We start from the raw sequence: 18,902 nt of genomic DNA, 5'->3' as shown, positions 1-18,902 counted from the left end.
CATCTTCTGTTCTTCACAGTCAAGATCTTATAAACTACCTCTTTTCCTGTGCTATCTATTCTTCTTCTTAGAGGAACTACGGACAATGAAATATCCCAACACACTTCTCTCTGTGAGAGGAGAGATGCAATTCTCCTTCATGAAAATGCTTCATAAAAGACTGAGATTGAAATCCAGATTTCCTAAGAATGAAGCAAACCCTTCCACATATGTATCTGTGGAAATTATTTGTCCATTTAGCTTACTTATAAAAGACCCTGACATAAACAATTATGCTGAAGAAAGTTCTACATGTGTTTGTGTGTATTTCTGTCTATACTACAAAAAACAGGCCAGAAGTTAACAACAAAAAGCCACTTTCTGATGTCTTGATACTCGTTCTATTCATCGCATTTCCGTATGTTTTTATGTTACTGTAACATTTTCCATGCATTTTCCATAACCGTTTTCATTCTAAACTGTTCTGTTGCTTCAATAAATGTTGTGAAGAAGGACAGAAGAATTAGTGATGGAAAGTTTTCAAATTTCAACTCGAGTGGAAAACGTTGCTTAAAAAGAGTGATTAGAGTAATAAAGCTAACAGCTCAGCTAGGTAAGTGGCACATAACATGGTGACAGACATATTTTTGCATATGCAACTGCTTGAATCTTAGGTGAGGCTGATCAAAGAGTCACCAGATAAGTTTATCCAGAATATGCTTCTGAGGTTGTTTATAAGCCCTATAATGCAGGGCTTATAAACAACCTCAGAAGCATATTCGGTAAAGATGAATGTTAAATGTTAAGGATGGTGTTAACAACAACAGTAATTAGAGAGAAATCATAGATTATAAAAGAACTGATAAAGGGAATGAGATAAGTTACTCAGTGTAGTGTACCTTAAGAAAGAAGAACCGAGAATTGTAGAATAGTTTGATTGGTACCTAAGAAAGAGTCTCCTGAGCCTTGTAAAATTGCAGATGGGCCTGTACGACTGAGCAAGGTAATGCTTTTATTTTGAGAGCAAGAAACTGCAACTGGTGAACATACACTCCATGTGGGAGAAAATTCTATCTATATTTATATACCCTCCATATTTATACACTTTTTGATCTTCAAATTACTGATTGTAAATGAGCTCACTGTTGGTTTAGATGTGATTTGTGACAGACATCAAAACACTGGTGGTGACTGCACACAAGGTTTCTGGATGTAGGTTCAAGGCACGGTATTAGACTAGACCTGAGCTAATTGACCCTCTTCCTTGCTGCTGTTGCTGACTTGGCAGGACAACTGCAGTAGCATGAGCGATATTAGGAAAAGCTGTCGGTCAGTGGAGAGGAAAAGCTATCAACAGCCAATCACCCTTAAATTTTAAATTACTTTTTTGCTTCTTTCTTTAATTAAAAACAGTTAATGGAGATTAATTAGCCATCACTTTCTGTGAAAATAGAAGCATTTATCAAATCGGGATGCATAGGGGTCCTGTGCCCAGTACTACTCATTAACAAAATGGATGATGTACCAGAATAGACCTACGAAACTTGCAAAAGACTCCAAGCAAAGACAGGATTGTTAGCACAGTTCAAAACTATCTCAACAACTATCAGAAAAGGCCCGAGTAAAAAAAGATGCAATTCCACAAAAGCAAGTACAGAGTCCTATGCCTCAACAGGAAATATTAGCTCCCCAAACAGAGCACAGGGAATACTTGGCTGTGCCACAGCAAAGGAGGTGGAGTACTAGAAGGAAATCACAAGCTGAACAAAGTCAACAACGCACAGTAACTTTCTTGAAGAAAAGCAGCTATCAACACGGAGTGTATAAAGAGGAACAGAATTCATGAAATACCCCAAGTAGAGAGAGGGGATTATTTCACGTATCAGCTGCAACAGGCTACCTAGTTTGGGCACTGCACAAGAACAAAGATACGAGAAAGTATATAGGAGAACAACAGCAAAGAGCATAGATCTAGAAAAGTATTCAAAGAAAAGGAGGGGAAGGGTTAGCCCAGGCAAAGGCACATCTGTCCTGAAATAGTGAAAAGGCTGCTGAAAAATAGCAGGAAATTTGTCCTCTGTATCGCCAGTAGACAATGCAGAGCAGAACGGGTTTAAAATGCAACAAGGGAGATCCTAGACTAGACACAAGGAAAATACGCTTGCAGTAATCATCAAAAAAATCGTCTAGGGATGTTGTGGAGTAGACACTTTGCAAGTTTGTCCAACGTACTCCTAAAAACATCTGTCAGGCTGCAGATATAGATGACCTTGCCTTGGGACATGAGAATAGATTAAAAGAGTTCTTAAAGTCTATTCCAACCTTATTTCTATGATTATTTACACAAAAAGCTAGACTATAACAGCCTTTAGTTGCTTTTGTTTTTCCAGTAAGAAAGGCAAGCTCTTTGTAACTACATTTATTGTCTGAGAATGCAGGAGGCGTTGGCTAGACAGCTAAAATAATAACCCAGCAGCCACTGATGCACATGTTTCATTTTCCACAGGTCCCAGAGCGATTAGTATTTGCAGAAGAAAGACTATAGTTAAAGACATGTAGGAGGTGGTGGTCGTTACAATGAATTTACCTATGTCCAAAAGGAAATTATCCTGTACCGAAACAAAACCGACATCAAACCCTAGCCAGAAATCCAGTTAACATTATTCAAAGCACCTATTTTGCTATTACAATAATGTGATTACTATTACGTGATACATAGTGTTCTGTAAACAAGATTAATCCATGATGTCTTTTTCTTAAGTTTACTTAAGAAGTTACTTATGTATGAATTCTGCTAACTACCACATTTTAATTTTGGCTCTGTCAGTGCTTATACGTGAACGCAGGCTTTGCATTGTACAGTTTTTTACTTGTACAACAGCTGGACTATCTGTTTGAGTGCGCACAGTATCAAATCCTGATGACATTTTTTGCTATTTTAGGAAATATTACACACTGCTTTTTTCTAGTATCGTTAAAGCCTTGTGAATCATACCTGTTATTTATCAAATACTTTCAGATATCTATTTATCATGTGTTAAGTAAATGCAAATCATCATTTTTCACTTCTAAACTGATTACACAGTGTTGTAATTCATTTTTTTTCTTTTAATATGGGCTACAGTATGCACTACCTTCCTAAAAAAATCTGTAGGAAATAGTATTTAATTCCTAAAGACTCAATAGAAAATTAAGAGGATTATGGGATTTCATTAAAAATGTCCTGTATAGTACTGGATAGTGTGGCTTTCTTGAACAGGACAACTGAAATAAGCAGATATGGGAAATTTAATACATGCATCTTAGATTGATTAAAAACATATTTTAAACAAAAAGTGGCTTTTGACTTTACAGATAGGATTACTACCATTCTAAGGGAGGAAGGCAGTATCAGCTGCTAAAAAGAGAAGCATAGCTCATCTAACTATGCCTCTGGCTGTACTTCACTTCTAATTGGGAATTGTTCTTATTCCATTTGGGGAAAAATAATATAATTTTTTTGCTTTCTGAAAGAGTCTGGATTCCATGATGGAAGAAGGTGATTTAGAATTAAGCAGGTTTCTTCTTCCTTTTTTCCTGTATGGTGAACAGGCCCCAATACCCTTCTGCCTTCTGAGTAGAATAGCAGTAAAGGATTATTCTGCTTTGATTGACCCTGATGCTGCTTAGTCAGAAGCTGTAAAGAGGAGGAGGGGAAACAGATGTTAGTTATGTAAGTAGCAAGATAATTCATGATCCTGGAGCCTGCTATTTTCTATTTCATTTCTACATTTATAGGCATTTATTGACTTTTAGCCTGAATTAATACCTGAAATTAGATAATGAAGTTTCTCTGTGTTGTATCATTAAAGTAGAAATTCCCAACAATGGCAGAGAGTAGAGAAACTGTATCTCTCTGATTTAGAATTAGTAATATATACTCTGGTGAAACTACAGTTTTAAAGGATTCATGTCCCCTCATTGAAAAGATCAGTCTTATGGTTGGCATGTTGGTTTGGGCAGAAGACAAACTGAGTATGCAGTCAAGACCAGCAATGAAGGACCTAAAAAGTAATTCAAGGAGCAGAAGGCAGGTTTGGCAGGTATCGAACTCCCTTTCAAAAACTCTGGAATAACTAGGAGCAGACCTTTTCATGAGGTCAACCCTGTAGTTACAGGAAATTTTCTACAGCTGTTTTCTAACAGCAGCCAGAAGACCAGGTCTGCAGATGCTCTGCTGACCCCTCCAACCGCAGAGGAATCAGGCTGGGCAACCTGCGTAGTGCTGTCTGTACATTTAAATGCACAACTTGCAGGCTCTTTTGCCTTCCCAAGAATTCTGCCTGATGTTACCTGGAAGTAGTACATCGCTTTTTGTCATTCTTCCGAAAGTGCACAGCCTACAAGAAAACGCTCACAAACTGCCAACCTTTACATTAACTGAGTCTCTGCTGGTAAAATGTAGAAGAGTCATGTATAGTTTCAAGAATGTACTCTCATTGACAACATGAAAAATATCATGCTAAGATGACAGCAGAAACTGTCTTAAGGGTATTCTTACCTGTCTCATACACAGCTTCGGATACTGAGGTAAAGTAGTCTTCTACTGTATATTGTGCTAGTCGGAGAGTATCCAAACCTCGAACTGAATCATTTCCTCTAGTCCAGTAAAACATGACATCATTGATGTTATAACCCCCTGTAGCGATACACAAGCCAATGAAAGTGTTTATTTTACACAGTAATTAATTTGTGTTGAGCACGATTATGTTTCAGCTGTTTCTTATTTGTCTGCCTGAAAGTACAATTAAGTATAAACAATGAAATTTTTTGGCAGAACATAATGCTTGCTCACAACAAAACTCCCCAAAACTGAACAGCAAAATCTTACCGTATAAAGCTGCCTTTCTGGAGGAAAGACTGCTCTTTTTTATATCTTTTATTACAGCATACATGACATAAACTAAGAAGAGAGATTAGTACCACATGGCATTTTAGAGGCAAAAGCTATTAAGCTTAAAAGAACCACAGTTTTCACAACCTACAGCATTGCCAACGTTCGGATTGAATATTTAGCATGCCTGGAGCTTGTTTCTCGGACAGTGAGACCTGGGACCTGGCCACAGGGCGCTTGGTCCTCCGCTCTGCGGATCGGAGGCGATGCAGGAGCACGGCCAGCCCGCTGCGTGCCTGGGCTATGCTCTGAGACCAGGTTGGGTTGTGATGTGGGACCACGTTTTGGCCTGGGATCTTGGGCACTCCCCGAGGACCCCTGGCTTGGCAACTCGGCAGGCTTCGAGGGCCCTGGGAGGAATCCTCTTACCCTTTGGGCAGTAATGAGGAGCTGAGGTGGGACCCGAGCCATCTCTCAGAAGGCATTTGTATGTTGCACACACCTGTCAATATATGGCACAAACACACTTAAAATACCTCTGTATTCCCAGTATGTCAAAAGGCAACCAATTTTCAGGCTGGCCTATATGATTAATTCAAGATTATGTTAACGTAATTTACATGTTAACAGGGAGCATTTGAACATCTTTTCCTTTAGCGTACTTAGATCGATTATTCTTGTATTTGACAGTCTTACAATGAACAAGCTAATAGCTAAGCTTAGGGATAGAAACATGAGCAGATGATTAGTTTTAGACTCCAGTCAATTGTAACTAAATTACTTTGAGAGAAAATAATGCAATATATTACACAAGGGTGTATTTGCTGCAAAAAGAGCAAAGCTCTAGAATTACAGAAATAAAGGAGCATTTTCATATTTTTATGTTAATGGCTTTGATTCTTTTCATGTTAGGCAGGAAAAACCAGAGCTCAGAAATTCAATTTCAAGGAAACACTGTCCTGACTAGCACTTAAAATTACTATTTCACCTGCAAATTCTTTTTCATGACATTTCTCTAAAGGTGAATCTTGTTTTCACTGTCACTGGCAGTTTTCTGGAAAAGTATGTATGAGTTGGGCTCTCTGTTCTCATTATCACATGTATAGTAATTAAGGCCAAAACACTGTTGCCTTAAAAGACTAAGCCAAAAGCACAGGTGTCCAAGCTAAGATCCTGATCCAATAAAACCACGTACTGGGAAATTTCCCAGATCTGGGAGATGAAAAATAAAAGTAATATTTCCCATAAGCAAATGACTGCACTGTCATCAGTCAAAATAAAATGTTTGTAGTAGCAGACTTTTCTGCATGACTCCAGGTACATAATCATTTTCCTTCCATTCAGTATAACTGCCCTACAGATAATTTAGATAATGTCCAAAGAATTGGAGAGTACCACAGTAGGTTTTTAGCTATTTTTATAAGATACTAACTGTCTCAAGTGGTTGGGGGTGGAGAGAAATTCTTGATGTTCAGATAGGTGATAACAAACACACTCCAAAAGGAGGTTCTTCTGCTTTAATAGAATCGTTTCTGTTCTAAAGTATTCTGATTAGCTGTACAATTAACAGATTTTGGTAATCCTTCATATGAAAATACTTTCAAATACCTTCAAATACTAATTCCGTAACTCTATTGGTGAGAAATTGGATGGGGAGAGTCTTCCCAACTTTCAGGAAAGGTGAATATCACTGTGCTCCTTCTGTGTGAAGTCATTTTTCTTTATTCAGGGGATCAATATTTTACTAATTATAAAATGTTTTAAAAGTTTTTACTGACAAGATCCTTAAGCCTTGCTATTGGCTTTCATAAGTAATGTCTCTTCTTCTTACATGACATTGAACCCGCATTCTAATTCCTCAAGCTCGAAATGTCTCACTTCCGTACTTTATTGATACAGTACGAGCAACGAATGTCAATAGGGTTAACTACACAAATAGTAAGTTTGGGATTAAACATTCATAATGTCTAATACAAATGAGTTTCTTTAAGTTTCTGTCACTAATTTTAATTTTCCCTGATTGCCGAGCACAAGTTAAGAGCCTTCCCACGGCCCTTCACTAATTAAAAGCTGAAGGACAAGTTCAAAGAGGGAATAAAATTTCAGAGATGGGTTGAAAAAATGAATAGATGTCTGGACTGGAGGCCTGTGGGGGAGAAGACTGAGGAGATAAGCCTTCAGCCAAGCATGAATGAACGGCGGTGTTTTCTGCCACATGGCAGAGAGCACGAGCCCCCTGGCAGTACTAACTGAGACGTGAGCCCTCCAAGTCCCCGAATTTCACCTCTCCCGCATCAATGGAGACTCAGAGCGGCAACTCCCTGTCTCATAACATATGCCTGTACAATCTTCTAAAGTGGTGCAATAACAGGGAAAAAAATAATAATATCATAACCAGCAGAAATTTTGACTTCAAGGTATCTTATCTTGTAGAAAATATAAGTCCATTAGTGATAATAACTACCAATAATTGAATAGCATGTTGTAAGGGCCACTAGGAGTGCTTTTTGTATAATCTGTAATACTGATGTCTTCCAAAAGCCATTACTTAATAGTATCCTGTCATGTTTGCCTTTACTCTTGTAATCATTGAATAAGAAGCCTAACATTTTGTTTCAGCTCAAATATTTGCTTTTTCATTTATACACATCATAATTTTGTGGATGTGTACGCATGCTCACATTCACAATTCATAATGCCAGGTAATGGTATTTACAAGCAATATTCTAGGATGATGTCATTATTCATCTATAAATGGACATAGTTTATCCCATGGGGGAGCAAACAGTTTACAGTGTACTCAAAAGAAAGGATTGCGGTGCACTAAAGGAGAAGGGCCACTGCTAAAGGCATACTCTTCTCTTCTTGCATTCTTTGTTTCTAGCTGCTTTTCCTCAAAACTAAACATCAATGACAGGGGAGCATTTGAGATTACATTACTATGTTTTCTCTTTAGACAGGAGACCCTTGCGTGTTGTTTGAAATAATAGATGGAATCATTCTGGAAAATATTTAACTATATAGGGAATTTCACTTTTTTTTTTTTTTTAATTCTATCAAATAAATTTAAGTTCCTGAGGGACATATATTTCATTCTGGAACTAGAAAAAACACTAAATGACTCATTAAGCAATGCTGTTGATGTAAATGTATATACGCTGTTCAACTTACCAATACACTCTTTCAAAGAAAAATATATTAGCGACGAATCCAAATTGCTTTTTGTTACACAGATCTTATCCTCATAAAACTGCTGATTCTAGAGGGATTCCTGTATGAGGAAGATCTGGGGGATGATTCCTTTTGTGCTGCAGTCTAAAATGAAACTTTGTAGCACTCTGGTAATTGGTCATTACCAGTAGGAAATAAAGAACACACCACACTTCTGAAATGCTAAAGAATAAACCTGCACAAGTCCTAGAAAACCTTCCAAAAGTATTTCTTCAGATTTCAACATACATTTTCTTCTAACAGGATTAGATATCCTTTGATGTTGTCCCATGCAAAAATATGTTTGAGAGTCTTATTCATATGAATAAGAGCAAAAAGTTAATTTTAAATATGCACATTTGGGTATTTGCTGGCAGTGCATCTTTACAAAGTATTAAAGGCAAATATTTTAATGAAAAAGAGGAGGACATCGCTTGACCAAATGAGACCCTAGAACAGGATATTTAGTCTCGGTGCTTCAACTGATGACATTTTTTCCCAGAGCGCTGACATAGAGACAATTGAATAAGTCATAGAAGGGTCTGTATATATCCTTCTCAGAACAGAACTGTCTACGCAATTACCTTTTTTCAATATGAAGACAGTAAATTAACTAAATGTGAACTCTGTGTCAACCAATAAGCCTTATCCTAGTTTCCTTCTTTCTTTAAGGAATTATGCCTCAGAAAATAAATATCTAGAAGGGAAAAAGAGACAAAGGTCAAATAAAATAACTAATTTTCTTGTCTCTGCTAGAAAATGTCTGCTTGCAGAACTCCCCCTGAAGACCGACAGAATATCCGTGCAGGATGCAGCGCAAAGGCAGGTCTATGATTTTCTGAAATTTTATTTAATGTTAGTATTTCAGTGTACTGCGATGCTATTTTCAGTGATGCCTCACGCATTTTTTTTTAATACAAATACTATTGTAATTCAATAGGAAGTGATCACATACCGCCCCCTAGCTTCTTTGAAACTCTCAGCCTCTTTGGTAACATCAAATACCCAGCAACCCTTACAACAAACCACAGATATTTTTCTAATTCTATAAAAATACTAGCAATAAAGTCTCTTACAGCTTTCCAGTTGCAAAGTGCAGGTCTGCTTATCCATTGGGTATTTGGTCAGATCCATGCTGCATGCAACAGTTGTGGTTATCCTTGAAAAACAGAGTATTGCTGATTATGAAAGGGAAAAAATTGTTCAGCACTGACAACAGAATTAAGCCACGTAAGTTTCCTGAATTAGTGTTTGTACGACAATATCTACAAATTGCAAAATATCTAGTATTTACTAGTATCAACTAACAGCATCCAAACTTTAAACCACTCCAGAATATTTCAGTTTAGTATCAGCCTCAAAAGATCATGCCCCCTTCTCATTCGTAATGCACGTTTTATTTTATTGATCCTTTGCAGCGTGTTTCGGGATTTTGTCATACTTATCAAAATCTATCATAAGAGGTAATCTGCAAGAAAATATGCCAATCGGTCATTATAGTTTCCTTTCTTTGGTGATGACTTCACTGCGAAACAACTGGAATAGCAAGATGTATTTCCTGGATTTGGTCTATGTAAAACAAAAGGTCTATTGAGGGAGGAAAATGAGGCCTGTTTAATAATGTAATCATATTGGTCAATCATATCACATATTTGTAAAGCTACAAGACCATATTTATTCTAATTTTACAGATAGACCTCCTCCTAAAGCCAGAGCAGATTAAGCATAAAAATCACGCTAAGTTGGAAAGCTTACATTTTACTAAAAGCCAAAAATAAAGGCTGGTATGTGGTGTATACATACCGTATGGCATACAAGACTGTTCCATTAGGGTATATTCTTATAAGGTGATTTTCAACAGTGATATCATGAAGAAAAGACTTTTTTGAATCAACTATGAAGGTATCCGGTACCCAAAGCATTTCCACAAGCCGACCATCTAGACTTAAACTCTTATTACCATCAAAACAAAGTCTCTCATCAGTCCATCGCTGCCTTAGAAATATGGTAGCTGTGTAATCCTGAAAGAGAAAAAAACAAACGAACATACAGAGCAAGCCACCATTCTTCAGTTCTGAAAAAGTGCATGGAAACAGCTGGCAGGCACGTAACAGCCTGTGACTCTCCACGTCCCGCTCCCAAACACTAGCACGCAGATAGCAGCTTTGCTAGCTCTTTTACTGCCAAGTGTTCCAGCACTTGATGTGGGATCGACATCATTAAGAAATATTATCTCAAGTAGATTTTGTTCTTAGGGTCCAGTGGAATTTTAGAGTAAATGGTGGGGGCCTCAGTCCGGGGATATAAATCAACTGAAGTCATCAGAGTTCTGTCAGCAGATAATCTGGCTCTGTAAATCTTTAAACTTTAGAATGATTTATATAAGTGGCTGTAAACATCACTTTGTTTACATAAACTAATGGGCAATTTTATATATGGAAAAAGTTGTATAGATTCAGATGTATAAGGAAAAAAAAAAAGTTAACGTAATAGCAAGCCTGGGAAATATAACAAATACATCATCATCTTTTAGCACACTTGATCCTTTCAATATGACCAGGAAAACAGTGGTGCCAAATTTATCAAGACCTTTAATATAGCTATCAGCTCAATTTGCGTTCAACTCAAATACACCTTGTAGTCTTACATCAAAATCAAGGCGTTTCTTAGCCACTTTTGAAATCAACTTTTGATTCTATGAGGTGTTTTAATCAGTATGTTAAATTCACCTTACGTTCTGACCTTACTTCCTCCTTTTTAAGTCCTGGTAACTGTGAATACCTGTCAAGCACAGAAGAGATTTGAATATTCAACTTTCCTAGAAGGACTGAGCAACAGAACGGTAAGGTAACAGTGCTCAGCAATAAAAGAATAGTATGTGTATATTTTCCCCAATATTGAATATCTGATTAATGAATTTTGCGTTTCTATGAACTTAAAGTTGGATCTTTAATCAGAAAAATTCTAGATTGTTCCTTAGTTCAAAAATAAATGATACAAATGTAATGAAATACAGCAAAAATAAAGATGTGAGTTACAGCAAAAGAGAAAAATGGTACGATTGTGTGGCTAAACACAAGGAAAGAGAGTTGCTTCAAAGGTACGTGTGAATGTCTTTTCTCTAATTTTCTGAAATGCATAGGGACTGAGACATTTCGTTTAGAAAATAACTACTGCTCTGTATGCCTTTCATTAAGATGGTTAATCCTGGGTAGCAAATAAATTTCTGTTTTTATCTAAGAGATGTATGACTTGAATCTGCTAGACTAGAACTTCTATAAAGTACTAGTCTAGAAATCTAGTAGTCATTATTAACAACTTAGTATTTATTATAGTGTGAGCACTATAACCACTATCTATATTTGAAAATAAAATTCCATTTCCTAACAAATAGGGAATAGCATTGACTGCACAAGGAGAAAAACCTAAAAGTCACGTTGCTAGCAACTGTAAATCCAAGACATTAACTTATCACCAAGCAAAATAAAAAAAAAATAACAAAAGTAAATATAACCATGTTTATTTCTGATATTGTATCAATGCTTGCAATATCCAGACTCATTCCAACTGACACAGGACCATCTGCAAAAAAGAGGAAGCGAGAATCCAGCTCATAGTTCTTTAATATTCAGTGTTCATCAGCAGAAACTGCTACAAACATCTTTCCATGATATCTTCCATTTTTTTCTAAATGTTAGTAGCTTTTTTCCAAAGGAGGTATTTCTCAAATTTAGATTATGAAAAACATTTGAGAATTTCATATCAAAAAATAATACTTCTGGATTAAACAGTGTTTTGCTTTTAATAAATACAATTTCCAAAAGTTGTCTTATGTGATTTTTTTTTCCAGAAAAGCGTTGGGGAAAATGTTGCACAGTAAGGTGCCGAAGGTATAATCCCCATGGTACATCACATCCCTCTGCTCCAAGGTGCAGAGCTGTGGAAACAATTCGTCCAGTTGCAACACCTGGTCCATCAGATGTCAGTGAACTAAGGAGTTGCTCCTGGCAGTGTCACATGGTTAATATCCAGATGGGATATCTGAATGACTTTATTTACTGCCTGCTTAACAGTATATTGTCTGTTTTGTGTCATTGCATTTTAACATAACTTCTTGCTTCTGTCCCTTAGCAGCTAGTTTGTGGTGCGAATACTTGGATTTATAAAGGAAAGCTAGACATTTCACTCTCCTCTTAATAATAAAATTCACTGTTTACTCAGTGTGATTAAACACCTTACCTAGGTAGTTGTCATGATGTCATTGTAACGTTGCTATGCTCAAACTCTTGTTTCCTTGTGAATGTGTATTTCAGTGTCAGAAGGTAGATGACCAGCTGCGCATTTAAGAATGCAGAATTTGTGCAGAGCTTTCACGGCAACATGACATTATTCCCGGTTGAATATGTGCAGAATAATTAACAGAGTGCATCTACAAGGAAATTCATATTAAATATGTGCATCTTTCTAAATATTGTGAGAAGCAGAGAATGCAGTACTGAGAAATGAAGGAACATTTTAGATAAGATCCACATAGTTTGTGGTGACTGTATATTGCATGTGCACTGCTGAACCCCTTGGTTGGCCCCTTGCAATGCACTAAGTACATAGTTCTTACATGCACCCAAATGGCATACAGAGATCAGTAAGATGGTGTCCAGTTGTAGCCCATGGAGTAACACTATAGAAAAAAAAAGGGGGGCATTCTAAACGGTAATGCTGTGTTAGTATTTTTTCAGAATAATTTCTATTAGCAACGCAAGGGTTAGAGTCTCAACGTCTGACAACTCTGTTGCATCACAGAAATCTGGTGCTCCCAAAAGAGTCTGTGATGCTTTGTTCTGGACTCAGCTGAAAATTAAAACAAAAAGTTCCAGTTTAAAGCAGAACAGCAGGCTTGGAGTATCCCCTGCTGGTGTGTCTATTATATATTACAAATTGTACATAGGGATGAGAAGAAATTGTTTCTCTACCGAAAGAGGGCTTTGGACGTTAATTCTGGAGCAAAATTACTTGACTGAAAAGTTCTCAGACCACAAACCATGGACAGCTTGTTCTTCTGTTTCTTTCCATTCTCTTCAGTTTGTGATAATCCAAAAATACATTTATGTTTTGTCACTCCTAGTATTAAAATGTTGACCTTCCAGGAAACTCATCCCATCTTTCCTGGGTGCAACAGCAACGAAGTCAATTGCTATCTATGCCTATCATTGTACCTACTGCTATCACAGGTACAATACTGCCAGCCTCCAAAATAATTATAGAAAAAAAAACCCTCAAAAACCCTCGCAAATCATGAGATTTAAAAATAAGTGTGATTTATATTCCCTGTTCGGTTTTTAAAATGTTCCTACCGATCCCCATGTATGACTGTGGCAGTTAGAGAGTATTGCCAGCTGTAGCACAAGAGGTTGGGGCCATCCTAATACAAGGTGCTTGCTAAACGGTGGTCCATCCTAAGGAGATGACAATATAGGGTTGAGCTAATACAGTGTTAAATGGGAGTTGCAGCTGGGAATCATCAGGCTCTCTCCTATAATATTTTATTAGTTAAGATGATAAAGATTAGGGGAAACGTTCATTAGCAATATTTCAGTAGCATCAACGCTAATGTTACACGTTTAAGAAGGAAACTGACTTTCCAGGCAGATTACTTAATTCAATCAAGTTCAGTCTTTTCTGGAATTACAGAAACTGGACTTCTTATCTCTCTCCTTTGTTTCTTTCCTACAGTAATTTGAAATACTACTGAATAACATGATAGAATTGAAGTTGGGGGCTCCCATCCGCACACAGATTTCCAGCTCAGGCTGACTGTGCAGGCAGAGACGAGCCTTGTGCTTCAAGTGCTGATGAGAGGCAGCACAATCAGGACAAAACCATGCTCTTCTGCCAGCCCTGCTAGTCTCTATAACCAAGACTTTTGCTGCGCAACCAGCTCGATTTGAACTAAGCCTTCATGAAAACTCACAAGAAAATAACATCCCCTCAGATATGTTTAAAGAGGTGTCTGCCAGGAATTAAATTTAAAAACACCAAAAATGCAACTATTTAGCCAACAGTGGTACAACTTCCAGAGTCATTTACGGGATGCTTTTGATGCAAGACAACCAAGTACCTAACACAGAGGATAGTAGCTCCTAGATAGTAGAAGAAAACTAAATTTGCTCTGTGTCCTTCGTCATTGATGGGAATCTACTCTTAGCCCCAAGTGAAAATATGGTAAACTGGCAAAGAGATGCCAGAAGGCGTGTCTCATTACAGCAATTTGTGCACAATCTAATTAGCATACATTTTTTGTCTTTGTACATAAACTTCAGTAAAAGTTAAAATTTACCCGGGGCAATTTTGTACAGTATCTAAATGCAGCTAAGATTCCTGCTGATGTACAATGTGAGAACACACACTATCTTTTAATCTAGTACACACAACATACTGTTTAGTGGGATGGCTTTTAACTTTTCTACGCTTCCTCATACACTTAAACATAATTCAATTGTCAAGAGAAAACTCCAGCCTTATTTACGTAGGCTGACTTGTTTGGAAAGGAGGAGGCTGGGAGAATATAAAACTTGAGTCAATCCCTGGCGAATTATGTGTACCTATTTCTCAAAGGAACCTTTGCTCTTCTTGCACTGTTATGGTATGCGCTATACAGACACTCACAGCAATCCCATATGGGGAAGCAGTACGGAGTGGCAGATGTACTTAATAACTTACTTCTGGACCACTGCAGGGATGCAGTGCAGTGCACTGCAGCCCATTAAACTTTCTGCAAAGTAAACCACCACCAAGTCAGTCATGTATGCATTTGTACCTAAAGACCTACTACTTAAACCAATTGATAGTATAATTGACTGGAAGGATTAGGAACATTAATGGAAGGTGTTCCAGCTCCTAATGGAAGCTCAAAAGAAAACCGTGAAGACAAAAACATATACCAAATGAAAGGACATTGTATTTAAGAATCTTTAAGAATGGATAACAAACAGGAAAGACAGAACACTAATGGCACGTGCAAAAGCTGACATTTTAAAATAAGCAGGCCTCGATAACTCATGTCTTATAAGAACAAAGTAAGGAGCTTGCTGAACTGCTAGTACTATTCTTTTTCATTCAGTTTATGAAAACCGGGCAATTCTGACATTCTGAAATACCTTAAAAGGGATGGTCTTTAAAATAATGCACTATCCTTGCACCAATACTGGATACTATGAGACACTAATAGAGAATTAGAAACACAAGTATAACTAAAATAACTCACTACAGTTTCATGAATTACTGGTTTTGCTCTCCTAATTTTCTGCTCTGCTTTGTTGTACAATGTTATGGGGCTTGTTGATAAAAGTGATACATTACATGGATTTTTTCAGTGCATTCAACTTCCCACCAGAAGACATCTTTTTTGAATAGGATATGTTATGTGAAATGACTTAAAAGATGAAGATAGGCTTTCTGACACACCCCAACTTGACTTCATATGAAGATATGAATAGACACCGTCATTTCTAGCAGGATTCTTGTTCAAATCTATTTGGTTCCATCAAAGATCTTTAGACAGTGATGTATCTTTGTTAGCACAGTCTGCAGATGAGAAAAATTGGTGGGGAGAGTGATAATAAAGTTATTTGACAAAAAATTTAACAAGCTGTTATTTTAATACAGCCAAATTCATGAAAGTAATGTAGGAACAAATAATGCAAGCAATACTTAAGGATAGGAAATTATCTTGGCAAGCAATGCCTTTGAGAAGGATTTAGGGGTTGTCACAGATAATCACTTCAACATGAGCATTCAGTATCATGCTTTAGCCAAAGCACTTTTGCAATGGGGAGCAACGCACAGAATTAAGTTATCTTGCAATCTAGACTGTGCTGGCAAGACTATTATTAGATTACCGTGACAAGTTCTGTTTCCCACATTTCAAAAAACGCGTAAACAGCAGACAGTTCAAAGGAGACAGAGAGAATATCTCCAGAGACGAAAAACTCTTGAAGTTTAATATCAAAGTTTACAATGTGAAAATTAAAGAACAGAATTTACTCAGCTCCTCAAAGAGAAGACAGAGAGGTTACTTGCCCAATGTCAGTAAGTACACAGAAAAGATATCCAATAGTAGAGGCATATATATTTGCTGACAAAGCAAAGCAAGATCCTAGTTTTTAGAAGTTGAAGTGAAACTTGAAATAAGTTCATTTTTCCTAACTGAACTTAAGCACTGTTCATCATTTGCATCCTCTAAAAATCAGTGTTGGAAGGAAAAAAAAATCTGCCCTGCACGCAAGAGGTTGGGTTTGATTTTCCTCGTATCTCTTATTTCCATAGGAGAGTGGGAAAATCTACACTACCATCTGTATGTTCAAGCTGACAGTTTTGCACCAAGTCACCGATTTGTTAAATCTCAAGTTTCAAGGAATCTGTATGATTCAAAAGATTTTTTTTTTCCTAATATACAACTAGCTATACAAGTTCTGAGCTTTTTAACCTTTCTCTGAAAGACTGGCTACGTTTGTAAATGGACACCAGACAAGGAAAGCTAGTTTGTACATAAAACAATCAGTAGATGACAGTTAGGGTATGGCTTGGTACGACTTTCTCACATACCTTGTGAGCTTGTCTTACTGAACCAAAGGGTCTTGGGGCAATATACTGACATCTCTTCCGAGGATAGGTAGTAGGCTTTCAGAGGACAAAAATGCCTTAGTCTAACTAACTAAACTCATTGAACTTGATACAAACAACGTTTGGACAAAATGTAACATTTGGACCTGACCTACACAGACAGTTGGATTAGCAGATTTAACTGCCTTTCCTGAATTTAAACCTTGAGATCATGAAAGGTTTCATCCATTACAAATCTAAGGAAAATGATCTTTCAAATGTGGTTTAGGATAACTGATTTAAACATGACACTTTCCTATGCCACTTGAAAGCAGCTTCCATATTCAAGTGTATTTAGCTGTGACCTTTTCCTAGTCTCTCACTTATTAATTAAAATATTAAAATTAATTACAAGATTTTATGCATCTCTTAACAACTCTCTGAACCCGATCCAAGACTCCCTGAAGTCAGCAGGAATCGCTCATTAATTCGAGAGGTTTGGCACAGCACCTATGCTATTGCTCTGCATGCTTTCAGCAGAAAAACTGATGTGAAAATCTGCTGTTCCCTGTCTTGCTGAGATAACGTGTCAGGGTTACATAGGCACATTTAAGGAAAATAACTGTGCATTTTTAAATCCCTTATGTCAGCTTTTCTACAGGAGGCTTTCACTTCTATCTCACTGACCAGGACAGACACGATTATATTAAGGGGTACTATTTACTAACACTAATATAAAAATATTTCACATTCCTTTCCAAAGAATGGCTAAAACATTCTATATTAGGTGGTTTTGAAAAGTTTGCTAATAAAGCTGAACAGATAGATAGAATAGAAAGTACATTAAGATTTGATTTAAGACTTGCTTGCTGAATTGGCTCAAGTAGAGGTGTTAAAAGACAGAGTTAAGAAAAGGGAACATTCTTAATAGTAATGTTCAGATCACAGCAGAACCCAGTAACCAATCCAGCTGGTATCGCTGTGTAATAAACACTGTATAAAAAAACCCTAGTAATTGGTAACCGGCATGTGCCAGCTAGCATGGACAAACATAAAACATTCAGTCAATTTTAGCTGTCTAAACCCTTTGAAATACTAAGTCTGGGTTCATTTCACCTAACTTCAGGCACCTAATTTAGGTGCCTGAGACAGAAATGACAGTCGTTACCGGGCATAAATGGCAGAGTTCCAGTAGCAAGGGGCTGCAGGGGGGGACCTATGTGGGAGGAGACCACTCTAAAATAAGGTGAAATTAATCGGAGTTTAAAATCTGGGAAATCTGAATCATGTAAAAGGAGGAAAAGACCATTTTTCTGTTATTGTGCATAGTCATGATCGTCAAAAGAACACTATCTTCATAATCTCCTCATTAATGGCACTAGCTGTGTTGAATCAATGTCATCTGCCAGTCCAACCTTAAGTGACAAATAACAAACCATTCATTTGCCAAATTGTTTGTAAAATAAGAAATTACTCGTTGCCATGGTATTTCCTTGACTAGTAAATACGTATGTTTCACCTGGGTTTAGGAAAAGGGGATTCTCATTTTATGACTGTTCATACATAATGCTTTCTCTTCAGGACTAAAAATACATTTTGCTCAATGTTAAGGAATTCACTGTCACTGACTCTAACAGCATGATCTTATCTCAGCAGGAAACGTCACTTCAAAAATCCCCATTTTCTGCATAAAGAAAAAAAAAAATCAAGGACAAATGACTTGGAATTGTGGTATTCTAAAAATCAAGCTAAACTCTGGCCCATTTCACGCTTGATAAACTCACACATCAGTATTCCGTTATAACTAGTTAATGTTAAGGTCAAAGCACAGTAGATGTCAACAAATGATATCATCTAGTTTTATGACAAATTTCTTCATATATATTTACTGGGCGCATATCAAACTGACCATACATATAAACAGGAAGGCACATAGTTTGAAAACAAAGAAATCTCAGTCCCAAAAAAGGGACCTAAGCGTCTAGAAGAGGAACTAGGCAGACTTAGGCAACAGACCAAAAGTGTGATAAAATAAGAAAAATCTTTGCTCAGTTACTCCCTAAATTTGGTTGATTTCATTCTGTTTGACTTGAAAGATTTCTAGACTCTTCCCGTTAATGCTCCTGTCCTTGACCAAATCACCTCACCAATACATCTAAGTGCTAAACTGCTGCTCAGACCCCACTGCGATTCGCGAGTTAGGAAGGATGTCTCCTAGGATTTCTGAGCTGCCAAATCCATA

The 18,902-nt window shown here is 37.1% G+C and overlaps 1 protein-coding gene across 9 annotated transcripts in view; it reads right to left on the bottom strand.

The window, feature by feature from the left end:
* LOC104145964 (gamma-aminobutyric acid receptor subunit pi) overlaps positions 1 to 18,902 on the bottom strand; it is a 72,318-nt gene that overhangs the window by 37,834 nt on the left and 15,582 nt on the right. For 6 of the 9 annotated variants that reach the window (XM_068949975.1, XM_068949971.1, XM_068949966.1 and 3 more), the window contains 4 exons: positions 11,577 to 11,644; positions 9,866 to 10,083; positions 9,139 to 9,221; positions 4,520 to 4,657 (listed from right to left, as the gene is read on the bottom strand). In XM_068949975.1, coding sequence (XP_068806076.1) covers positions 4,520 to 4,657; positions 9,139 to 9,221; positions 9,866 to 10,083; positions 11,577 to 11,644 — 507 coding nt within the window. Of the gene's footprint in view, positions 1 to 4,519; positions 4,658 to 9,138; positions 9,222 to 9,865; positions 10,084 to 11,576; positions 11,645 to 12,301; positions 12,492 to 18,902 lie in introns of all 9 variants that reach the window. The other 3 variants (XM_068949973.1, XM_068949972.1, XM_068949974.1) reach the window with 1 other exon arrangement.

This window comes from Struthio camelus, chromosome 7, assembly GCF_040807025.1.
Source record: "Struthio camelus isolate bStrCam1 chromosome 7, bStrCam1.hap1, whole genome shotgun sequence".
In the NCBI taxonomy this organism is placed as follows: domain Eukaryota; kingdom Metazoa; phylum Chordata; class Aves; order Struthioniformes; family Struthionidae; genus Struthio; species Struthio camelus.
The sequence above is the reverse complement of the archived record's forward strand: the minus strand, read 5'-3'. Positions and strand labels throughout refer to the sequence as shown.